The 19,388-nt window shown below is 38.7% G+C and overlaps 1 protein-coding gene across 1 annotated transcript in view; it reads right to left on the bottom strand.

Annotated features, from left to right (window-relative positions):
• The window catches only part of SYTL4 (synaptotagmin like 4), a 48,357-nt gene that overhangs the window by 13,718 nt on the left and 15,251 nt on the right, over positions 1–19,388 (bottom strand). The window contains exons 3-8 of the mRNA XM_087427335.1: positions 10,321–10,500; positions 9,853–10,068; positions 9,608–9,717; positions 9,280–9,382; positions 986–1,087; positions 449–524 (exon numbers count right to left, since the gene is read on the bottom strand). Coding sequence (XP_087283461.1) covers positions 449–524; positions 986–1,087; positions 9,280–9,382; positions 9,608–9,717; positions 9,853–10,068; positions 10,321–10,430 — 717 coding nt within the window. The 5' untranslated portion in view covers positions 10,431–10,500. The remainder of the gene's footprint in view (positions 1–448; positions 525–985; positions 1,088–9,279; positions 9,383–9,607; positions 9,718–9,852; positions 10,069–10,320; positions 10,501–19,388) is intronic.

The following is a 19,388-nucleotide window of genomic DNA, read 5'->3' as shown; positions in this document are numbered from 1 at the left end:
TCGCGGGTTCGGATCCTGGGCGCGCACCAACGCACCTCTTGTCAAGCCATGCTGTGGCGGCGTCCCATATAAAGTGGAGGAAGATGGGCATGGATGTTAGCCCAGGGCCAGTCTTCCTCAGCAAAAAAAGGAGGATTGGCAGATGTTAGCTCAGGGCCAATCTTCCTCGCAAAAAAAAAAAGAAGAAGAAAAAGGCTCAGATTTTTGGTGAACTATGACAAACTTAAAGGAAAAATTAATTTAATCTTAGGAATTTAATTTAACCCTAGGAAGTAGTATAAAACCTATTTCTCACATGTTTCAACCAAAACCTTAGAGAATGCTCCAAAGTGAATCTGAGCTTAAATTTGTTTAGATGAATTCTTGATTTAAATTCTTCCTGAGAAAGGAAAAAGAAAGAAAAAGAGAGAGAGAGAGAGAGAGGCGCCAACCAATAACTAAAGTTTACCTTTTCTACTTGAGATTTGGGGGCAGACATCTTCTTCCATTCTGGAAAGAGGCCAGATTTATCCAGAGAGTCTCTCCTAGAGGTAGATACAGAAGTTATAACAAACTCACCTCCTCCTCTTCTCCTTCTATCTAGGGACCCAAGCTCTATGGAAGAAGAGCCACTGGCTTGGGGACATCGTAGTAACCAAATCCAGAAGGTAAACTTCATATTTTGAAGGAATGCAGACAATCAGATAAGCAACTTTGCACAAACACAGACACTCACGCCCCCATTCCTAAGGGACAACAGCTTCAGTTACTGCTGGTCCAGGAAGACTCCTCCAAGGTAGAGCAGCCTGTGGAAGTTAGCATGTGCTCAGAGCCAATAGCAGAAGCGCTACTGAAAGACTTGTGGCAAGGTCAGAGTAAATACTTCATTTGACTTCCCAAGGACAAGTCAGGAACACTAAAGGCATAAGAGCCCTGCATCCTGATGCTAGATAACAAAATGAGAACTCGGGTTAAGTGGAGGTACAGGGACTGGGGGAGATCTCACCTGGATGTGCTATCTGAGTCAGCTGTGTAGCTATCCAGACTCTCACTCTCAGCCTCCAGCGCACTCTTCCCACTTTTCAGCTTGGGCACTTCAAATGGCACACTGGAATAAAAACCAAGAGCCAATATATCAAGGGAGTGGGTTCTCCTGCCAGGAGTCAGGCTTTCTGCCCATTCACAATGGTAGCCTAAGTAAGTGATCCTTTTAAGATGAATATCTGAGTATGCTTTTAAAACTGTTCAGTGGTTCCCCATTGCTATTGGGATTGAGTTCAAACTCCTTAGCATGGCAAGAAAATCCTTAATGATTGACCCCTGCTCACCTCTCCAGACTCATCTTTCACCCTCCACTTCTCTTTATACTTTACATTCCAGAATGATGAAGCTTTTTTGGTTCCCTGAATATGCCAAAGCTCTCTCTCTTCCCTCTTTTCTCTGCCTGGGATGTTCTTTTCACAATGGCCATTTTTCTTCACCTGGCTAAATCTATTCCTTCTTCAGGTTTCTCCTTATATGTCAATTCCTCCAAATCTCTCTGACCATGCCTCCACCCCAAGTCTGGATTAGTAACCTTCCTACGTGCTCTTAAAGCACCCTGATTCCTTGGTAGCAGTTATCACCTATGTAATTATTTGCTTATGTATTTTAAACAAATTATTTAATTTGTTCAATAATTTAAACAAATTATTTGTTTAATGTCTTTCTCCTCCATTAGACTAAGTTCCATGAGATCAGTGACCACATACCTTGTTCACTGCTGTGTTCCCAATGCCTAGAAGAGAAACTAGCAGAGTGGGCACTCAAATATTTGTTGACTGAATTCTTGACTAAATGCCCTCAGTGGGGCTTAAAGTATATACATAAATAAGCAGTATGTTTTGAATACAGTAGTCAGCAGACCAGAATTCATTTTTCAGCTGAATGAAGGATGACCCTGGGCATTCAAAACAATAGTCCTCATCTCTAAAGGGAAGGAGACAACTCCTAGGCCCATTACCACGAGAAATTTGTGTGAGTAGCAAGAAAAGGAAAAAAATAATTCGTCCTCAAGTATCTCAGGTAATTTCACTTGGCTGCCAGGACACCACCTTCTCCTGGCCCTCTGATCTCACTGGCTACTCTTTCTCAGTCTCCATTGCTGGTCCTTCCTCATCTCCTGGACCTCTAATATTTGGATTGTGTCCAGCTTTATTCCTTGGACTGCTTCTCTTCACTATTTAGAATTATCCCTAAATGATCTCATCTAGTCTCATGACTGTAAATAGCCTCTATAAACTAATAACAACTAAATTTCTCTCTCACTCAAATGCCAGACTTGTATTTCCAACAGCCTACTTGACATGTCTGCTTGGATGTCTCAAACACAGCAAGTCCAAAACCAAGGCCTTAATCTTCCCCCAAACCTGCTCTTCCGTCAATTTTATCAAATGGCAACTCCCTCCTTTTATTTCTCAGATCAAAAATCTTAAGAATCATCCTTGACTCCCCTCGCTCTCTCATAATATAAATCCAATCTGTTAACAAATCCTTTTGGCTCTATCTTCAATGTATATCTGGAATCTGACCCATTCTCATCCCCTCCAGTGCCATTACTCTGGTCTAAACCACCGTCATCTAGCACCTGGATGGTTGCAATAGTCTCCTAACTGAACGCCCTACTTCTGTCCTTGTTCCCATACAATCTATCCTCAACACAACAGCCAAAATGAGCTTTTAAAATACAAATCCAATATAGAAGTACCATATGACCCAGCAATTCCACTCCTAGGTATATACCCAAGAGAGATGAAAACACGTGTCCACACAAAAACTTGTACACAAATGTTCATAGTAGCATTATTCACAATAGCAATTCCACAATAGGTGGAAACAGTCCAAATTTCCATCAATGGGTGAATGGATAAATGAAATGTAGTGTATCCATACAATGAATTATTATTGAGAATAAAAAGGAATGAAGTACTAATACATGCTATAACATGGATGAACCTTGAAACATGCTAAGTGAAAGAAGCCAGACAAACGGCCATATTTTGTATGAGTCTATTTATATGAAATGTCCAGAATGGGCAAATCCATAGAGACAGAAAGTAGATTAGGGGCTGGGAGAAATCGGGAATGACTGCTTAATGGTCACGAGGTTTCTTTTCAGAGTGACGAAAATGTTCTGAAACGAGATAGTGGTGATGATTGCACAACATTCTGAAAGTACTAAAAGCCACTGAATTGTATACTTTAAAATTGTTAAAATGACTAATTTTATGTTATATGAATTTTACCTCAATTTAGAAAAAGAAAAAATAATATCTTGTCACTCAGAGCCCTCTTTCTCACTCAGAGTAAAAGATAGAGTCATCACAATTGGCAGCCAAGTATTACATGATCTGCTTCTCACCTCATCTCTGTCCTCGTCTCCTACCACTTCCCCCTCGCTCACTCAGTTCCAGATTACTCAAACATGCCAAACAAAACTCACCTTAGGGTCTTTATACCTGCTGCTTTCTCTGCCTAGAATGCTTTTCCCCCAGACACTCTCCGGGTCTGCTCCCTCATTTGCTTCATGTCTTTGCTCAAACATCACCTTATTAAGACTTTTCCCTGGCTATCCTAAATAAAACAGCATATGTACACATGCTTTCCTGGCACTCCTTATCCCTTTAGTCTACTTCATTTTCTCCACTGCACTTGTCAACACCTGATATATGATATATTTACTTGATTATTTATTATCTGTGTCCCCTACCCCCAAATCTAAGCTCCACAAGCAAGGGACTTTGTTGTATTCACCAGTGTATCCCACTGCCTAAAACAGTGCCTGGCAAATAGTCGGCATTCATAGATATTTGTTAAACAAATGGATGAACTAATAAGTGAACAAAGAACGAAGTAACGAAAATCTATAATGTCTTAGGCAGGAAAGAATAAAGTTTCCAGGTTATCACATGATGTTTGAGAAAGCTCAATGAAAACAGACAGCAGGGGTGGAAATCAGAGGGCATGAAGAGGGGAAACAGTGGTCATTTCTTGAGAGATGTATTAGCTTTATAGTCCAAGACACAGCGGGGAGCTTGATTTCATTTCTACTTTAGAATCAATCTTTTCCCCTTTTTGCCCCAAAGAATACAGAAGCCAAATTGGAACCATTCCTCTAGAGAGGTACTTTAACAATGGCCCGTGAAGAGGGTTTTCTGCTTGTATTTTTTCCTAGATTAATACATACTGATCCAGGACTGATACAAACAACCCTAGGGCAAAAAAAGCAATTATTTGGCATCTGTGCAGTAAAAAATAGACTAAGATATGGGAGTCCTGGGCTCTAACTATCTGTATGATCTCAGGTAAATCACTTATCCTGCTTTCTTTTCTGTAAAAATAAGGGGGTTGAATTCAATTATCTCAAAGGCTCTATAATTTTATGGAAAAGGATCATTTATGACCACTTAATCTGTTTCCATGTTTAGGATAAATAAGAGTCTTCTGGGTCCAATGAGACAAGAGATCACAGCCAGCCAGAAGCAGTAGATTTCAAAAATTACATTCTGACCGATGATGTCAGATGTGTTAATCACGTTCAGGAAATAAAAGCCATTCTTATCCTTACCCACAAAGGAAAAAGGGGCCCTCATCACCTAGAATAGATGAGTCACCCACTCAAGGTCGTGTGGATAAACTCACAGTACCTACATACAGCGAAACACTGTACAGACAGCAAAAAGAATGAGGTAGATCCTTGGTGCTGACATGGAAAGATATTATATTTGTCTATAATTTTTCCTTTTACACCTTGCGTTATAACTGACATAAATAAACTGCACATTTAAGTGTGCAATTTGATGAGTTTTGACACATGTATACACTTAGGAAACCATCAGCACAATTAAGTTAGTGAACACATCTATCACTCCCAAAAATTTCCTCGTGCCCCTTCGTAATCCATCCCTCCCTCCCTGCCCCATCCCCAAGTAAGTGTTGATCTGCTTTCTGTCACTAAAATTTAGCTTGCATTTTCTAGAATTTTATATAAACAGAATTATACAGTATGTCTCCTTTTTCGTTTGGCTTCTTTCACTCAGCATGATTACTTTGAGATTCATCATATTGTTGCATATATCAGTAGTTCATTTCTTTCCACTGCTGAATAGCAGTCCATTGTATAAACAAACCACAGTTACCCCTTCAGCTGTTGATAGACATGTGGGCTGTTTCTAGGTTTTGGCTATCACAAATAAAGCTGCTACAAACATTCATGTACAAGTCTTTGTATGAACATATGCTTTCACTTCTCTTGAGTAAATATCTAGGAATAGAATGGCTGAATCACAAAGTGGGTGCACATTTAACTTGTTAAGACACTACTACACTGTTTTTCAAAGTGGCTGCACTGTTGTACATTCCCACCAGCAGTGTATGAGAATTCCAGTTGCTTTACATCCTCACCAACAATTGGTATGGCCTGTCTTTTCAATTTTAGCCATTCTAGTGGGTATAGAATAGTATTTTATTGTGATTTTAATCTGCATTTGGCTAATGACTAATGATGTTGTGCATCTTTTCATGTGCTTATTTGACAGCTGTATATTGTCTTTGGGGAAATGTCTATTCAAATCTTTTGCCCATTTTCTATTGGATTATCTGTATTATTTTTTTAAAGTTCTTTTTCATTTTTTTTCCTTAACACGTATATGGTATGATCCTCTTTAAAAAAGAAGTTAAAAATTTAAGAATCCCACCCATATTTGTACATTTAGACAGTCTGGTAGTCCATACACCAAAACTATTAACGACTATTAACAATAATTGTCCGGGGCAGAAGCAGTGAGGTTACTGGGAACTCATTTTATATTTCTATATTGCTTCTCAACAATCATATAACACGTGATTAAGTCATTTCTCTTTGGTTGAGGTAAAGTTAGGAAAAAAACACAAATAAAAAGCCAAAAATTCACCAGCAGCAACCAAATGAGGAAAGGAGTAAAGCATCAAGTCATAAAGTTCAAAAAGTCACGGCTAAGAAAACAGAAGAAAGATTTAGCTCAGAAAAACTCCTTCCAATGTGGAGATGTGCAGACTATGTAAGTCCTGGGATAAGTTAAGGAAAACAAAAGTCCTCGAGATTTGTGGCCCCAGGTATCATTGGGGGACCCCAACAAAGGCAGACGAGACTGCTGGAGTATGTCATCTCTCAGGGCACTGGTATGAGCTAGAGGACGCATCCAGAGCTGGACTGAGTGAGCCCAGACCCTTAAGAGAATTTCAGGAGACCAAAACCCAGGACCCCCAAGGTGCCTCTTGCCCCTCCCCTCAGGTTCCGAAAAAGAAGTATATAGAAACCAACATTACCTCAATAAAAAAAAATGTAATAAAAAAGTAAGGAATATTCTATCCTTAAACTAAAGTATAGTTGGGTGGGGGGAAGAGATAAATTGTTTCAAGTTGAGGTGAGAAGGCTGTCAAGAACAATTCACACACACTGTATCAGAGCAAACAAAAGACATGGGCAGACCTTCCCATGTTAAACAGCAGTAAAATGAAAAGAAATGGTCAGGCAGATATATAAATAAGCCATGGGGTGGGGAGAAATAGAAACAACTTGCAAGATGGAGAAAGAACCCATTCTGGAGTAGAATATAACCCTAGAAAAAGAAGCAGATTTCTTGCGAGTGCTTTAGACTACAGAAGAACTTAAGAATATATTGATAAAGCACAAGAGCTCAAATACAAGATGATAAAACAACAAAATTGGAGAAAAAGGAAGATTGAGAGCAAAGAACAAATTAAAACCTAAACATGATAATTCATTCAAATAAGTAAATTAGATACAGCAAAAAGGGAGAGAGGGAAAAAGGGAAGGAGGGGAAGAAAGAAAATGGCTGAAAATCAAAGTAACACAGAGGAAAGGGTTGCGCTAATCATGGTTAATTGCTTTCATCTTTCTCTTTTTCTCTTGCATTTGATAGTTAAAGAAAAGGACAGAAATGGAGGATAAAGAAATCCAATGTCCTTGAGGTGGAGAACTTAACTGATGAAACAGAAAAAGAGTTCAGAGGTTACAATACAGAAAAATTTTCCAGCAATGAAGAAAGAACTCATCAAGGATACACCTCATATTAGGCAAAAATGATACAGGATGATCACCATTGAGATACATCCTTGTTAAGTTACTACACTTCAAGAAAAATAAAAGGAATTTTTCAGGCATGCATACACACACACACACGCACACACACACAGAGTAAATTACCTACAAGGGAGAAAAACAAGAGGCTAGCTGGCCTCAGACTTCTCCACAGTGACATTCAGTGGCAGAAGCCAATGGAGTAATGGCTACAACATTCTGAGGGAAAGAAAGCGTGACCTAAGAATATAATATCCAAAATATTGTTCAAGTATAAAGGTACTAGGAGACATTCTTAAGATGAAAGAATGAAATAAATATAGTACCTGTTAGCTCTTCTTTTATTATTATTTTTTTTTGTGAGGAAAATCAGCCCTGAGCTAACATCCATGCTAATCCTCCTCTTTTTGCTGAGGAAGACCGGCTCCGAGCCAACATCTATTGCCAATCCTCCTCCTTTTTTTTTTTTCCCCAAAGCCCCAGTAGATAGCTGTATGTCATAGTTGCACATCCTTCTAGTTGCTGTATGTGGGATGCGGCCTCAGCATGGCCGGAGAAGTGGTGCATCGGTGTGCGGCCGCCAGTAGCGGAGCGCGCACACTTAACCGCTAAGCCACAGGGCCGGCCCCCATTAGCCCTTCTTGAAGGAAGTTCTCAATGATAAAATCCAGACAACCAAGAAATAAATCAAAGTAAAGAATTCAGAAATAGAGAGAAGCTATGGTCCAAGGCCTGGCTGTAAGCATACAATCCTTTTAAACACGAACTAAAACTAAATAAATAGATAAAACAAGTAGATGATTTATGGTTGCATAACAGAATGTAAATGTTTTAAGTCCTGACAAAGTAAAAATAATTTGAGTAATAAAAAGTGGGAGTAGGGAAAATAGTTGGGAGGAAGTGTAAGAAAGCCAATCTCCTCCTCTTTCATAGCAGAGAGTCCACTGATGTTTAATATTGAAACAGGTAGATTTAAAAAATGACTAAATGACCATTTGACCCAGCAACTCCACTCCTAGGTATCTACTTAAGAGAAATGAAAACATATGTCTACACAATAACTCATAACGAATGTTCAGAACAACATTAACTATAATAGCCAAAAAGTGGAAACAACCCAAATGTCCATCAACAGATGAATGGATAAACAAATGTTGTATATACATATAATGGAATACTATTTGGCAATAAAGAAAATGAAGTACTGATACATGCTTCAACGTGGATGAACCTTGAAAACAGTACGTTAAGTGAAAGAAGACAGTTACAAAAGACCACGTGTTGTATGATTCCATTTAAATAAAACGTCCAGAATAGGAAAATAGAGACAGAAAGTAGATCAGTGATTGCTTAGGGATGGTAAAGGATAGGAAGGTTGGGGGAATGATAGCTAAAGGGTACAGGGTTTCTTTTTAAGGTGATGAAAGTTCTAAAATCAATTTAGGTGGTGGTTGCTCAATTCTGTGAATATACTAAAAACCATTGCATTGTACACTATAAATGGGTGAATTGTGTGATATGTAATTATATCTCAATAAGATTGTTACCAAAAAGACACTAGAAAAAAATGACTAACTGCTCAATGGTTTTCATAATATTTTTTCTTAAACTTAGAGGGATATTAATGACTAATATCTTTTATGGCAAAGAAACATTTGCCTGAATATTAGCAATTCTTCAATTTTATTTCAGTGTTTTATTCTGTTAAATTCAAGCAAAATTAAACAGAATGTTTTTAATTTAATACATTATGATCCAATATTATAAAGGTTTTTCAGTCGATCCATCCACCCATCCCTCTATCTATATATATATATATATGCACAAAAGATATCTAAAATAATTTTCACAGAATGTGAATACTGGGGTAGTAGGAATTTGGGTGATTTGTTGTTTTCTTTATTATTTCCTATACTGGTTAAATTTTTAATAATGAGTAGGTGTTATTTTTATTTATCTTCAAATTGTTTTTATAAAGAACAAAGTAAATATGCCAAAATGTTAATGTTTACATGTGGGTAGTAGGATTAGGAATTTTTTTTCCTCCTTCTTTATTCTTTTCTGTACTTTCCATATTTTCCTTCAATGAACACTTATTATTTTATAAATAGAAGAAAGTAAAAAAATAATAGAATTAAAGGGACATGTAGCATTTCTTTAAATGATTGCTTGGTTCTTACCTGGGCTCCTTCTGTTGCTCCTGAATGATTTTTCTTCCTGGCCAGATATCGCCCATCTGTGACTGATGAAGGAGGGACTGTCCCACTGTCTCTCTTTTATTCACTTCAAAACAAACAAAAGCACGGCAGAGTGGTGATGACGAGTGGGGAAACGGAAACACATCACACTTGCAGAAGGGATGGCAATACAATCTTTATATTCCCCACAAACAGGCTGAGCCCATGGAGTGAAGATACCACCAGTTAAGAATACACTAGGATTCCACACCAGAGGATCTATCACTGAGATCAAGCACCTCAAGGAACCATTTCTAGACAGGTCTGGTACCTGCAGGTTTGCGGCGCAGGGACATCCTGATTATCTCACTCCCTGTGCGGTAAGCAAAGCGATTCACTTTCTGGTCATAAAACCAGTCTCCAGTTGCCTTCTTCAGCTCTCTGGGATGGAATGAAAGAAAATGACATATGGATGAAAAATGGCCCTTGTCATTCAACCAACAAAGGCCGAGGGGAGAAAGTCTCACCACACCTGGGGCCTCATTTCCTCTCTACTCAGCCATAGGCGACACTCACATTTCCTTGGCGCACACCTTGCACCTCCAGGTACCATTGCTTTCCTGGATGCGGCAGTCCCGGCACACCAGGTGATTACAACCCCGACAAGTGTTGGTCTTGGGAGTCAAACGGCCCAGGCTTTCCTGGCACCGGGCACAGGTCCGATCGCTATAGTGTTGGCTGCCCCTCTTGGCCCCTTTCCTTTTCATCTCCAGTAACTCATTCTTCAGTCGCCTGCCAAGACCAAAAAGAGAAGGACAAGTGGATTCAGAATCTGCATAAGCTGGATGGAGAGGGCTTGAGGGGTAGAGACAGTAAGACTATTTGGTTCTGTGAAAGCAACAACCTCAGAGCTCAACCTCACTCAATGAGGGGCTGTAAACCTCACATACAAGTTCCTCTGAAAGTCAGATGAGAGGTATAAGGAAAAGTCCAGATATCATTGGTCAAAGGCCTGGGAACCCATGCTTTTTCTGGGAGTCTTACCTAATCCTTTTCTCATCTGCTTTCCGGAGCTCCTCATCTCGTTGTATAACACTGAGGATCAAATCCCTTTCCATGTCAGACAGAAAAGAGAGGTCAAGTATCTCCGACATGATTTATTCTATTTTTTCCTCTACTATTCTTTCTTCAAAGCAATCAGACCAGGAGAGCTACCAGAGTTGCCTGAAATAAGATAAGAACTAATTTCACACACATAATTTACTCCAGAGTAAGCCCACAGCCCTTGAGCCTTTGGGTAGGCTACTTCCCCCTTGAGCCAGGCTAAAGAGACAACATCGAAGTATCTGACCTTTCTACCAGTCATACGCCCACCTGAATCCTGCCCTGCAAATGAAGAGGCTTTGATTTTTCAAGAAGAAAAGGGAAACAGTTGTGTCTTTCAGCATAGGCATCTTATTCTGGAAAGAGTACAGAATAGCTGAGTCAAACTCCCACTCCAGCAAGTGGATCCTCAATCATCCTATTTTCAACTTTAAATGTTTAAATGAACGTTAAATATTTTCAAGTCCCAAGTCTATTAACCCAAATAATCAGAGAGCTGGTCTCTGTGGTGGAGGAGAAAATCACATGGGGACTCCAGCCAGTGAAGCCCACTTCTCCTTTCCTGACCAGCTTCCATGTGCCCAGGATTGAGTCAGCTTTCTGCTACACTTCACAACTTCCACCACCTACTCTATCTCCCAAAGTTCTTACTGCGAACACTACCTCAAGAATATCTTCACCCATTTCACACACATTTGTTGAGCACCCACTCTGACAGGCATCGTGCAAAGTGCTGGAGATACAGAGCTGTGTAAGACACAGTTCCTGTCCTTAAGAAGTTCACAGAGTTAGTAGAGGAGACAAATACATATAAATACAGTACAATGTACTAAGTGCTATCAGAAGATAATAAATTAAGTACTGTGAGAACTTAGAGAAGGAAGTAACTAATTCTATCTTGCACAGAGAGGGGAGAGAGCTGTATATATGAAAGGTTTTACAGAAGAGGTGGATTTTGCCTTATAGAACAGAGTATAGGTTTGTTGGTCCGGGAGAATGGTAGGAAAGATAGGTTGGGGCCAGACTTTATAACTCTCAAATATGTACGTATTTTCATATGTAAATAACACTTGCATATAATGGCATACTATGCATCCATTAAAAAAATTTGGTGAATCTGTATGAAAATACGTCCTTGAATGAAAAAAAAAAAGTAGCTGTAGGACTATACTGAATGATCTCTTTGGTATGTATCCATACATTTGTATATGCAAAGAAAAAGGTCTAGAAGAAAAACCATTATCATTGGTTTCTCTTGGGGAGTAAAATTGGGAGAGGACAACTTTCACTTGTTATTTTACATAGCTCATTTTTTAATATGTCTTACTTTTTTATTGATGTTTTAATAGTTTATAACATTGTGAAATTTTGGGTTGTACATTTTTGTTTGTCCATCACCATATATATGTCTCCCTTCACCCCTTGTGCCCAACCCCCACTCCCATTGCCCCTGGTAACCACAATACAGTTTTCTCTGTCCATGTGTTGGTTTATATTCCACATACGAGTGAGATCATACAGTGTTTGTCTTTCTCTTTTTGGCTTACTTCACTTAACATAATACCCTCAAGGTCCATCCATGTTGTTGCAAATGGGAGGATTTTGTATTTTTTTATGGCTGAGTAGTATTTCATTGTATATATATACCACATCTTCTTGATCTAATCGTCACTCAAGGGACACAGGTTTCTTCCACTTCTGGGCTATAGTGAATAATGCTGCAATGAACATAGGGGTGCATAAGCCTCTTTGGTTGTTGATTTCAGGTTCGTTGGATAGATTTCCAGCAGTGGGAGGGCTGGATCATAGGGCATCTCTATTTTTAATTCTTTGAGGAATCTCCATACCGTTTTCCATAGAGGCTGCACCAATTTGCATTCTCACCAGCTGTGTATGAGGGTTCCTGTTTCTCCACATCCTCTCCAACATTTGTTGTTTTTTGTCTTGGTGATTATAGCCATTCTAATGGGCGTGAGGTGATATCTTAGTGTTGTTTTGATTTGCATTTCCCTGATGATTAGTGATGTTGAACATCTTTTCATGTGTCTATCGGCCATCTGTATATCTTCTTGGAGAAGTGTCTGTTCATTTCCTCTGCCCATTTTTTGATCGGGTTGTTTGTTTTTTGTTGTTCAGTTGCATGAGTTCTTTATATATTATGGAGATCAACCCCTTGTCAGATATATGTTTTGCAAATATTCTCTCCCAGCTGGTGGGTTGTCTGTTCATCTTGATTCTGGTTTCGTTTGTCTTGTAGAAGCTCTTTAATCTGATAAAGTCCCACTTGTTTACTTTTTCTTTAGTTTCCCTAGTCTGGGTAGGCATGTCATCCAAAAAGATTCCTTTATGAATATGTCTTACTTTTAAATATCAAAAAAGAAAATTCAAAGGAGACAGGGGATTATTGCAATCGTCCAGACAAAAGATAATCTAGGTTTACTAAGTGTGCCTCTAACCAACTGGACAAGTCATTTTATTTCTGTCACCCTCTAGTTTCTCATCTACAAAATGACCTACCTCACAAAGTTGTCAAGAAAATGAAATACAGTAGTGTGTGTTAAAGGGCCAATCACAATGTTTGGAACACATGTTTGGACCACACATACTCACCAAATCTGCTACAGGGCAGGCCTAAACCAGGGCAGCAAGCCAAAGGGACAGAGAAGAGGTTTGAGAAGTAAAATCGACAGAATGGAGTGATTGATTGAGAGGATGAAGAAGAAGTCAAAGATGCCTACCTCACATGTCTAGGTTAAACAACTGACTGGCTAGTGATAGTCCTAACAGTGATAAAGGCTGTAAGAGAAGAAACAGGTTTGGAAGTAAGGCAAGAAGTTTCACTTTAGTCATACTGAGTTTGTGCTGCATACAGGATATGCAGGGAATTCGGCCCAGGAGCAGTTAGAAGAGAGACCGTACCTGAAAGTATAGATTTGGAGTCATGGGAGTCAAAGAGCCCAGGATAGACATAGTAAGAAAGGAAATGAGGATTATACATACCTTTTGTGCTCTCTCTTGAAACTAGACCACAAGTCCTTTTCACTTGAATTTTTTTTTTTTTACTAACTACCTATAGGACAATAGAGAGTATAAACAATAGAGCAAACTATATAGGTTCCTGAAACCTCAACATTTTCTCGACTTGGCTATTTCCTGGCCTTTACTGAAGTGTAAGACACTAAACCTCTTTCATAGTCCCTTTCTTAGGTAGTCTTGAGGAAGAATTCTTAGCTTTTATCCCCAAGGAGAATATATATTCTCCATGAGAACAAGGACTCTTTCAATATTCTTCTACGTGTCTGGCCCAACATCTAACACAATATTTGGAACATAGTGTTGCATATGCCACCACTATTGTTGATCATCATCACTGTCATCATCACCCCAACAGTTCCATTTATTGAGAATTTACTATACGCCAGGCAACCAGTACTTTACATATATTAACTATTTGAATCCTCACAACAACCCCGAGAGTGAGGTACTATTATTATCCCCATTTTATAGATGAGGACTCAGGAGAGGTTAGGTTAACTTGCCCCAAAATAAACAGCAACTAAATGAAGTTGCTGGGATTAAAGCCCAGGCAATCTGATTCTAGAGCTAGTGCTCTACTGGCTCCCTCCAGGCAGGATCATAGCCAAAGCAATTATAAAATATTGAACAGAGCAATCAAAAGCATTGTGGAAATGAATTCCCATACATGTGATTACGGCTGAAGCACTGGCCAAAAAATCAGCGGCTCCTGGACGAAATAGGTATCACCAACTACCTGGCAGCTGAAGACCAAGGATGGCACAGGCACAATGGGAATGAGAACAAAACCAAATTTATTAGAAAACTGGTGCTTGTGGAGATGCAGCAGAGTTCTGTGATGAGACAGGTACATTGGCACAAGTACTTTTGATATGTAATATCAAAGGGCAGGGAAGTAAGAACATTGTTGAGGAGATAAAGATAACACCATAAGAAAACGGAACTGCAAGGGGCCAGCCCGATGGCGCAAGTGGTTAAGTGCGCGCGTTCCGCTGCAGTGGCCTGGGCTTCACCAGTTCAGATCCCGGGCATGCACCGATGCACTGCTTGTTGAGTCATGCTGTGGCGGCGTCCCATATAAAGTAGAGGAAGATGGGCACGGACGTTAGCTCAGGGCCAATCTTCCCCAGCAAAAAAAAAAGAGGAGGATTGGCATCAGATGTTAGCTTAGGGCTGATCTTCCTCATAAAAAAAAAAAAAGAAAGAAAGAAAACAGAACTGCTTATACTATATATCTTCCCTTTATTTTTCACTCATGGACTTGGCCAACCAGAACTTCCCCACTCTGAAATCTTAAATTCAAGGATGCCTACTTTCCAATCACAGATCACTCCCACTGTACCGTTCTTCAACCTGATCAAGAGCATAGTCTTCAGCCCACCCTCCATTTTCTCTTGGTCTACTTGCCTCCTGCTGATCTTTATTCCTTTCCTACCCATCCTGGACTCCAGATGGCTCAACATTTGTACCACTCTCACCAGTATCTCCCATATCCATGTACCTTCATCCCTCTGCCACAACTGTCCATCAAAATCTCAAACCTGTACCAATGCTAAGGTCTGCCTTGTCTGCTCCTATACCCAGGTCCTGCATAATTCCTGGTCTCCAACCTCAGCTGGACCCTCATTGTCATCCACAGATCTTTTTACTTGCCCTTAGTTCAGTTCCCTAACCTAGTCCCTTTGGGTTCTATTTTAAGCCTTCATTCATCTCACACTCCCACTTCTCTTTCCTCCAATCCCATGAGACATCCTTGTCTCACACTTGTAAAAAAAAAATGTTTTTAGAGTCCATCAGCCATGACCTCCATCAGCTCCCTGCCTCCTCTCCCCCATCAGTTGCCAATCTGACTCCTTTCAGAAAAGCCACATCCCACCTCCAGCCCTACCTTCAACCATGGGTTGCTGCTGTTTCCAACACTAACCCTGTTACCAGCCAGCTTACTGGAGATGGGATCTTGCAGAATTAGTAGTGGGGAGAAGAAAACAGAATAAAAAAAAAATTAAAGTCAAGGAGAAAAAGAAAGCATAGAAAAATGAGACAAATAAAAAGCAAAAGGTAAGATGGTAAAAACAAGCTCCAATACATTAATAAACACAAAAAACATATAGGAGCAAAACTCACTCTTTAAAATACAGGGATTAACAGACTGGATAAAATGTAAAACTCCAGCTATGTGCTATTTTACAAGGGACACACCCAAAACCTAAGGACAGGAAAGATTAAAAGTAAAAAGATGGGGAAATATATACCAGGTAAATCCTAACCAAAAGAAAATTTGGTATTTTATAGGTAGGTATATTAATATCTAAAAAATAAAAATTATATCTAAAAACTAAAATCTAAATAATATCCAAAATATAAAATTTCAAGACAATAAAAGTATTAGAAAGGATAAAGAAGATTACTACATAGAGTAAATAAACCTGTTTGCACTAATAAAACACCTCCAAATATATAAAGGAAGATTAAGGACAACTAGAGAGATAAATTGAAAAATTGGCTATCAAAATGGGAGATTAATGAATCTCTTTCAATTACTGATAATACAAGCAAATAAAAAATTAGTAAGTATATAGACAAGTTGAAACACAAAATAAGCTTGATTTAATGGATACATGTAGAATTCTATATCCAATTGGAGAATCACGTTCTTTTCAAGCAGATATGAAACATTTACCCCCCCAGATGACCACTGTACTCGGTTATAATGTAAGTCTCAGTAAATTTCAAAGAAATCATTCTCATACAGACCATGTTCTCTGACCCCAAGGAAATTAAATATGAAGTTAATAACAAAAGATAATTTTTAATCCCAATACTTTTTGGAAATTTAAAGACACTTCTTAATAACTTAGAGGTCAAAGAAGAAACATAATTGTACTAAATCTATCATTAACTTCTTAAAGATAAGAAGTTATCTGCCATCTGCCTCACCACCACCACCACCAACCCATACCATAGGATAGAATATTTTCTAGAAACTCAAAAAGGAAAATATGGAATAAAAATAATGTTTTCATACGCAATGAGTTAAGTGATATATTTTTATGGTAAATGGTAAATCACATTTCGAAAAATATAACTCAGAAAAATAATGAAGGCACAAATAAGAAAACCAGACAGATTTGAAGTTAGAAAACCTGTGACCTTTCATATTCACCCTAGACAGATACTAGGGTTTAGTGGAGAAACCAAAGCCCAAGGAAACTTAACGCCCTTCATTGAAATTCAATCACAGATGTGCAATCAAAAGGGCAAGGATTATCTACTGAGTAGAAGACCACAGCTCAGGTAACAGGAGTGTCTAAATCCGAGCTCTGATGGACAATTTGTTCCATGTTAGTCGTGGGGTGTCAAGACTCAGATGAAATATCTTAATATAGCATCCTTGTGGGACCTCATGCCCACAAGAATATATCTTAGAAAAGATGGTTTGTTTAGTTAGAAAATTATATACATTTATTGTTCAAAATTCAGGATAATATTTTAATGCAAATACTTACAAAAGCAAGGGGGAACTGAAAAATCTACCACCAAAGTGGGAGGTTAACATACCCTTTCAATTATTGATAGTACAAGTAGATAAAAAAATTGGTAAATACATAGACAAGTTGAACAACACAATAAGCTTGATATAATAATGAACATATGTAGAATTATATTTTCAAATGGATATATCCAATTTATATCCTATTTCTATAGATTAGGAGATAATTAATAAATGAGTATTAAAACTAACATAGCTAGTTTTCAAGAAGGGGTGGGAAGAACTAACTCAAATTATTTTAAATTCTGAAGACCAGTTTTAAAAATGAAAAACTGGGCCAAACTGACAGGAAACATGGAATAATGAATATAGTGGTGTAAGACAGACTTGGGTTCAAATCCTAGCTCTGCTATTTATTAGTTATATGACCTTGGGCAAGGGCCTAGAATATAAAAAAGATTATAAAAACATAGAATTCCTTCTAAGACTAGTACTTAGCTTAAAAATCATTGTTGGTGTTCCCAAAATGGAAACTGATGTGAATTAGAAAAACACCAAATAACATCCCTGTACTGAGCAGCAAATAAAACAGATTTTGCTGTGTTTAATTTGTTGAGCACATCAGTACCCCTCTCTCTCCCAAACATGCAGTGCACATACAAATGTGAAGATGGTAATACTCATGCTCAGACTAGAACCTTCTACCAGATGTGACCTCCTTGAGGGCAGGCACTGTATCTGGACTTCATACCCCCAGGAACTTACTTAGCACAGTGTCTGATACACAGTATGAGTTCAGTAAATGTTTACTAAATGTCTTCACTCAGAAATCTATTTGTATTTATATGTTTAAACTTAAACTCACAGAAACTGAAGAGTGGTAATAGAGCTGAGAGAAAGTGTTTTTGTTTTCCTGAGGCAGTATGATGTCATGGTTAAGAGCATGGACTCTGGAGCCAGACTGTCTGAATTTGCATCCCAACTTCACCATTTACTAGCTGTGTGACCTTGGGCAAGTTATTACACTCCTCAGTGCCTCAATTTCCTCATTTGTAAAATGAGGATAGTAACTGTACCTACCATGTTGGGCTTGTTATAAAGATTAAACGAGTTTTAAAAATATGTAAAGTGCTGAAAGTAATGTGAACACAGAGAATGCTCTTTAAGTGTTAGCTAACTTTATTTTGTCAGTTTTTATATCTGCATTTGTGTTTTAAGACTTAACTGGATACTGTGAAATGACATTTATTTTCTTTTAAAGAACAGAAATGAATTTTGAGTTCAACTGCATCTAGACGCCATTTAAAGTTTCAGGCATTTTTTTTTAAGTGAAAAAGTATGCTAACAACTTTAGAGATGACAGAAGAATTTCAGAAAAATTGATGCATGCTCAAGGGCAAAAAGGTTGAACTGGTATTAAATTATTCCTCTAAACTTATAAGTAGTAATTATGTGATGATTTTGCATATAAATTCTATTGTATTATCAGTCAGCTGTTTGGGCCAAGGACAATGGACAATTTGGGTAAAATTTATACCTCATTGAACATGAAAAAGTGAACCAGAGTCTTTCAAGGGATATTAGTTTAACCAAGAAGCCCTGAATTAAACTGCTATTGTCAAGCAAATGTACTATGTTTTACAAAGAAACTGATTAGTGATGTGAGAAGATTTACACTACTGCATGTCAGATTCTGTATACTTTTGAACATTGATATTTAGAACTGATGGTGTCTACATTTTTTAAAGATTAGTATTGAAATTGGGCTACAAATTATAACTGGTCATGGAAATTTGGGATTATAAAATGTCAGTGGACTTCTACATCTGGCCAAGATGGAGTAACAAAGAATGGATGGATTTCCACCCTGCCTGAAACAAGTCCCCTCCTCCCCCCCAAAAAATGGATAAAACACATGAAGCAACTTGTGGTTTTCAAGACACTGAACATCAGGCAATGAAGGACTGTGATGCCTGAGAGACAAGAAATAAATAGGGTGATCCCTCTGATTTTCTAGGCTCAGTGTCTTGAGACAGTTTCCAGGCATGGTGCAGGGAGGAGGAACCCAGGCAGAGCCTGGTGAACTCCATGAATTGAGGTGTAAGAGCTGGGAATCTGGGAAAACCCAGGTGGCTAGTTTATAGGACAGAGTACCTGAGAGAGCTGCACAGAGAGAGACCTTCAGAGAGCTGCAGAGGGTCCCCCTCAAATATTCGGCAAAGGACTGATCAGTGCATGGCATGCCTATGAGGAAATTACCCTAGGCAAGGGAAAGAACCAACTGTAAGGATTCAAAAGAACAGTGCCTGTCACTCACACAGGGCCAGGAGTAGTGCCTGTTCCACCAGCTAAACTGGAAAACTTCATGATTCACAGGGCAATGGGCAGAGTACTCAGAAGGGTCTTGCCTCCATAATGGGAAATAATTAGCTCTAGACTGTGTACTGCTCTGGTCCTAACAAATCCAAACAGCAAAGCCTGA

This window comes from Ceratotherium simum, chromosome X (genome assembly GCF_057802395.1).
Source record: "Ceratotherium simum simum isolate JZ-2026a chromosome X, ASM5780239v1, whole genome shotgun sequence".
In the NCBI taxonomy this organism is placed as follows: domain Eukaryota; kingdom Metazoa; phylum Chordata; class Mammalia; order Perissodactyla; family Rhinocerotidae; genus Ceratotherium; species Ceratotherium simum.
The sequence above is the reverse complement of the archived record's forward strand: the minus strand, read 5'-3'. Positions and strand labels throughout refer to the sequence as shown.